The 5,752-nt window shown below is 40.4% G+C and overlaps 1 protein-coding gene across 7 annotated transcripts in view; it reads right to left on the reverse strand.

Moving 5' to 3' along the window:
* Nucleotides 1-5,752, reverse strand: part of LOC107741598 (THO complex subunit 2-like) — a 106,103-nt gene that overhangs the window by 56,564 nt on the left and 43,787 nt on the right. For all 7 annotated transcript variants that reach the window (XR_001640216.1, XM_016554359.1, XM_016554357.1 and 4 more), the window contains exons 16-19: nt 3,371-3,455; nt 1,185-1,278; nt 760-840; nt 418-514 (exon numbers count right to left, since the gene is read on the reverse strand). Coding sequence is in view for 6 of the 7 variants with exons in the window: in XM_016554359.1 (XP_016409845.1) it covers nt 418-514; nt 760-840; nt 1,185-1,278; nt 3,371-3,455 (357 nt within the window). In the remaining variant the exon portion in view is untranslated. The remainder of the gene's footprint in view (nt 1-417; nt 515-759; nt 841-1,184; nt 1,279-3,370; nt 3,456-5,752) is intronic.

The raw sequence follows: 5,752 nt of genomic DNA on the forward strand, positions 1-5,752 counted from the left end.
CTCGCGTCTGGTGTAGACACGGTGTTTAATGTCGTTGGTGAGGAGGAAAGCCTGTGTGTCCTATACCTTAGCGGACAGCAAGAAACCCACAAAAAAATAAAAATAACAGAGAGAGAAGAATAATAATAACAGTTATTCTCTCTATGCTATTTTTCAATATTTCAAGTGATGCAGGTGTTTTTTCCCTGTATATGTTTTTATAGGTTTAAAGGGGGGCGTACCCCATTCCAAAGTTTACATATGCTTGATTCTGTGCATCTTTACTTGGATGATCTACTGTTTTTGTGATGGCTGTTGATGTTCTGAGCAGTTGATTTTGTATAGTAATAACAGTTTTAATAAAGAGCAGGGTAAAACACCACAGCGCCTCTTTGAAGGGCAGGTCAGGACTTAAACGCAACAAACATGTGAGCGTACCTCTTTCCAGCTTTCAGCTGGTTGGTCACATACTGCAGAAGACCAGCTAACTCGATGGGATATTTCCTGAAAACCGCTCCACAAAGACTAGCGAGACCTAGGGAAAGACGTGATGACAAAAGCAAAATATTATCATAAGAATGAGCATTAGAATTCGTACCAGGGCAAGTCAAGGATGTCACGCATTTGTGCTCCAAATTGCTTTCTGGACACACTCTAGCAGCAGGGTCAAACCATTTCAACAAATGACATTTAACGTCCATTAGGATGCCAGGCAGAAGTTCAATTTATTCGGCATCTCAACACATCGAAGAGGCGTTTTAGAGGAAACGCGGCACTCACTCTGCAGCCATGATGAAATGGTGGTGTCATCGTGTTTCATCTTCTCTTTCTCTGGGTTGGCTAAAGCTTCAATAATGCAATCTGCCCACACGGTCAAGGGCTCAAACACACCACGTCTCGCTCTTTAAAGATAACTCTTCAGACTATTACTCATACGGTCAGACATTGTTTTGGCATGTTCAAAAGAAAATTAACAGTCAATTTTCCTCTGCAGAAATGCTTTTCTCCCACATTTTAAACGCACAAAGCTGTCAGCTTCAGTGATGATGATGAAGTCAAGGTGAGCGATTACATGCTATTTTAATCACGCGCAAATTACGGGAGTTTGGAGGAGATCAGCAAGTTCCTGGGAGAGCTGTTATTAGCGGAGGGGGAAGATTATTATACAGTGGGAGTGTAATTATAACAGCCGTCTGAAAGGATACAGGCCAGCACATCATAGTTGAGAGAGGTGAGGTATTTGAGAGAGTCCACCACTGGACTTATGAGGTTATCGTACCACTGGATCTGAGACAGAATCTGAAAGAAGAGAGAGAGAAAACATTACATTACATTCATTAACCTAACAACACAGCACTCTGCAGCAGTGACTCACTCCTTCTACATACACTTTTATTTTTATCCCCCTGAGGTCCACGTGTGTTATTCAAGTCCTTTTTGTGCCCTTTCTATATACAAATTTTTGACTGAAATCAGAAAGAAAGAAATTAAATTCTCTTTAAAAGACGTCAAACTAAACTTATATAAAACTTTGGTAATGCATAGTATTTTCAAGTGAAATTGCAAACAGACAAGACGTGATTGTATTCATTTGTAATAGACCTGATTGTGATTGCTACTATTTGTCTATCATAGTATGATCAGTTTTACCAATATTTAAGCATTTTTTTCTTAATTGGAAATCGATTTTGGGTCCCACAGAGAGAAAGAAAACCTATGCTATGTTTTTTTTATTTTTTTTTATTGTGATATAAAGATGAAATTTAACAAAAATGTAATTTATATACAAGAATCGTCTGTAAAAGAAAAAAAGATACATTCTTTGTAGGCCAAAACCCAGACACAAATGAGTATTTTTTTCCAGTTCAGACGTCCCAAAGACAATGTGTTTTTGGTAAATGCGACTGAAATGGTCGCACTGTAGAGCCCTGTAGCCTATGTTTAGCGTTGAGTTTTTCTAAGTTGCAAAAAATGATTTGGCTTGCCGGGTTGACATCTGCCAAAAAATTGTTAGCACAACACTGGCTCCCTCCACATACTTTGGATATGTACAAGTGGCTAATGCAACTTCAAGACATTATTATGTTAGAAATATCATGGCTCGGGTGACTATGGCACAACATTCTACATTACAGACCTGGACTATAGCTGCTGAGAAGATCTCCAAATATATTACACAGAACAATGACTTGGACTTAGAATGATGCGGGTGTTTTTTTTTTTTTTACGGAAATTCATGTTTCAGGATCCATGTGACTTTTTCTGTTAACTCTGTTATGTATTCAGTGTGCTCCCCCCATTATAAGAGACCGCAGGATTAAAGAGGGAGGGGGGAGGGAGGGCTGGATGATGTTGAATTGAGATGTTACATTGTTTTCATTCTGACTTGTTTGCTAATAAAAAAAAAGCCAACAGAAAAATTCTATAGTTTTTTTTTTTTTTTGTCGAGGGAACCAGCCTATAAAAACACATGATCGCTGCTGCGATCAATATTGGTCAATATCAGACAATCGCTCCACTAATTATATTTCCCTGGTCAGGTAGAATAATACATTGCTCAATTAGACCAGGGACATTCATTCTAGCAAACAGAATCAATTTTGATTTGATGTTGTACTGTGGCGAGTGTTTGTCAGTTCAGAGGGAGCAGCATCAGTCAGTGGCCTCTCTCTCTCTCTCTCTCTCTCTCTCTTTGTCTCTCTCTCTCTCTGTCTGTCTATCTCTCTCTCTCTGTCTCTCTCTCTCTCTGTCTGTCTATCTCTCTCTCTCTCTCTGTCTATCTCTCTCTCTCTCTAAAATGAGGAAAGGCATAAGAAAAGTGCAGTCCTCTGCAAGCGACTGAATAACACAGCCTTCATCAGAGCTCATCTCAGTCTTTTATTTCACCACTGAATCTTCTGAATTTTTCAGAAATGCTAATGAATTCAAAGAGCCACTTTGTCAGCCACTTCCAAGTCTTTTCTTTTCTCTGCAAAACTCGCGGAGTCTCTCATCGCTGAAGACGTGCGCAGCATGAACGTTGACAGCAGAACAAGACTCCGCACCACTTCTTCAGAACGAACCCAGCAGAAAGCAGCATCCTGATGAAAACTTTCTGGCACACGTGAAGATCTATCAGCCGCGGTCGGCCCAGTCATGAATTTCTTACATTCGATGGAGATGAATGCAATTACCGTTAGCCCGCTGACTAACACAGCCTAAATTTAGCCTCGTGTTCATGCTCTCGTTCTGATGCTGGGCATTAGGCCACTGGTCTGAGCTTTTATACGTGCTTTTTCATCTCAGGAGCAATGAAAATTGATGGCACACTGCAGATTATAAAGTAGCCCTGTAAAAGCACGTCATTAGTCTAGCGGACCATTATGGCCGTCACAAGCAATAAAATACTCACATAATCAAAGAGAATGGTGGGGTTACTGTGGCTTAACTTTCCGATCTGCCTTCCTGAGGGCTTCACGTTCTCCTTAGTCAGTCGCCTGGGGGAAAAAACAGCCACAGAGAAGATGAAAACCAGAAGAAGTGGCACAGACACAACAAAGGGGACAATTAATAACACTTACACTCAACCAATGACTAAAACGGGCCTGTAAATTGGCTATACTTACTACTACAGACAATATTTGGCTGGCATACGCCAATAATCATGGCCACTTGTACAAAAAAAAAATTTTTTTTTATTTATTTTCAAATAACTAAGGAAAATCAATATCTCTACAGAAGTCATTAATACATGTATTATCAATGGCAGTGTATGAAGCTTTGAAACCTTATGAATCTTTTGTTTCGAATCAGTGGTTCGGCGCAAACTTGCCAAGTCACGTGATTTCAGCAAACAAGGCTTCGTTTGGTCATACTGCTTTGAACTTTGGTTTCTGAAACATTTCAAAATCGCAATGGTTGACCGCATGAGTGTGTTTTAACTGATCTCAGATCTGAGGTGTTCAGTTTTAATCATTTTTAAAGCGGTCATCGGATGCAAAATTCACTTTTAAATGTTGTTTGAACATAAATGTGTGTTGGCAGTGTGTACACATCCCCCTATAATGACAAAAATCCACCCAGTGCTTTTTTTTTTTAAATCCCCATAAATCATAAGCCCTTTCTCAGATCAAGCCGTTCACAGATTCTTGGCGGTGTGATGTCACACAGACCCAGGCCCCTCCCACGACTCCCACGAACAGTCCGCCATTGTTTCGCTGCCGGAGCAGGTGTAGACAAGAATGACTCCTAAGCGATTGAGGCGCTTTGTTGCTGGATGTAATAATGAACATAAGCAGTTGTCATTTACTCTCGACATCTGAGCCGCTGAAGACGCAGTGGATTACGTTTGTTTCTGAAGGGAATGCGCCCCCGATCTACATAAATGCGTCTATGTTCGCACGAATCATTCGTGATCCAGCTTCACCTCCAGAAGAAGTGAGTATAAGGTTCTTTATGAATCTTTGCAAAGCGCCTTTCCTAATAATGTGCTAGTTAGCAAGTTCCGCGGCTAAAGTTTACAGTCTCAGAGAACGGCTCGTCACCCCATGGTAGAGAGGGGCGGGGTCAGCAAAGCTCATTAGCATTTAAAGGGCCATGCACCGAAACGGGTTACTGTGAACAGAGCTGCTGGTAACACTTTATAATAACGTTCAGTTGTAAGTAATTTATAAGTGATTAGTTAATGATGACCTAATCATTTACAAAACATTCATAAGCGATTAATAAGTGATATGCTAACAATTCAAAACCTGTTGTGTAAACGCATTAATAAATAATTTACAAAGCTTTCCGATGACCCCTTAAATGCTTACGCATATATAAAACAAAAATGTGAATGATATTTAATTGTCTCTAATTGGCCCAGCCTGAAGGCCAGCTCACACCAAAATGAATATCCGTAGCGGAAATTGGTACGATAAATTTTAATTGAAATGAATGGCTGTTTTTGCACCAATAAATACCGACACAAACAGAGCTGATCTAATCTCTTTTCCATCACAGTGCAAAGAAAACTGTCCATCGCCAACCAATAGGATTTAGGCCATTGGTCATGTGGCCAGTCCTGCTGCTGTTACAGAAAACCACACCTTAGTGGTGTTCTTGAAGAGTATTTTGATAAGTGACAGTGATTTCTTTTTAAAGCTTTAGATTTTCTTGAAAAGGCAGTTGCAAACAAGGGACTACAGAGGTTGTCAGGGACATGAAACGTCATCAAGCAGGTAAACTCATCTGCTAGTCAACATTCAAAGCCTCGTTGAGTCCACAGTCAACTCAAACACTTCAAATTGTCTGAAGTTTAATGGTGGTGATGTTGAAAGTCACATGATCATGCCAAAGTTATGTAGCAATGTTAAGTGTCCTAGTTTTTTTTTTTGCTGGAAACATCGTTCAAATGGTTTAAATATCAAATATCCAATGACAAACTCATTGTCGACTACTTGTTAACATGGCTAACCTCCCAGTGTTGTGAATACTGGAATTTCGCAAGAACTGCGGCATGACTAGGGTTGGGTACCGAACTCGGTACTTTTAAGGGTACCGACCGAATTCACGTTAAATCAGTCGGTGCCAAATTTCGGTACCTGAGAACACATCTGGGCGCATATGCTACAGAGAGACACAGTGACATGAGGTCACCCCTGCAACTCAAACAACACACAGGGCAAGCCGAAATGTTCTGAAGTGTGGTTACATTTCTAGGGCCATATGGTTTCTGTGAAAACGCAGACGGGATCATGGAGTCCATTCATAAAAATGTACTTTACTCTATAGCGTGGAATGCCACGGAATT

This window comes from Sinocyclocheilus rhinocerous, unplaced genomic scaffold (assembly GCF_001515625.1).
Source record: "Sinocyclocheilus rhinocerous isolate Xijiao unplaced genomic scaffold, SAMN03320098_v1.1 scaffold195, whole genome shotgun sequence".
NCBI lineage: Eukaryota > Metazoa > Chordata > Actinopteri > Cypriniformes > Cyprinidae > Sinocyclocheilus > Sinocyclocheilus rhinocerous.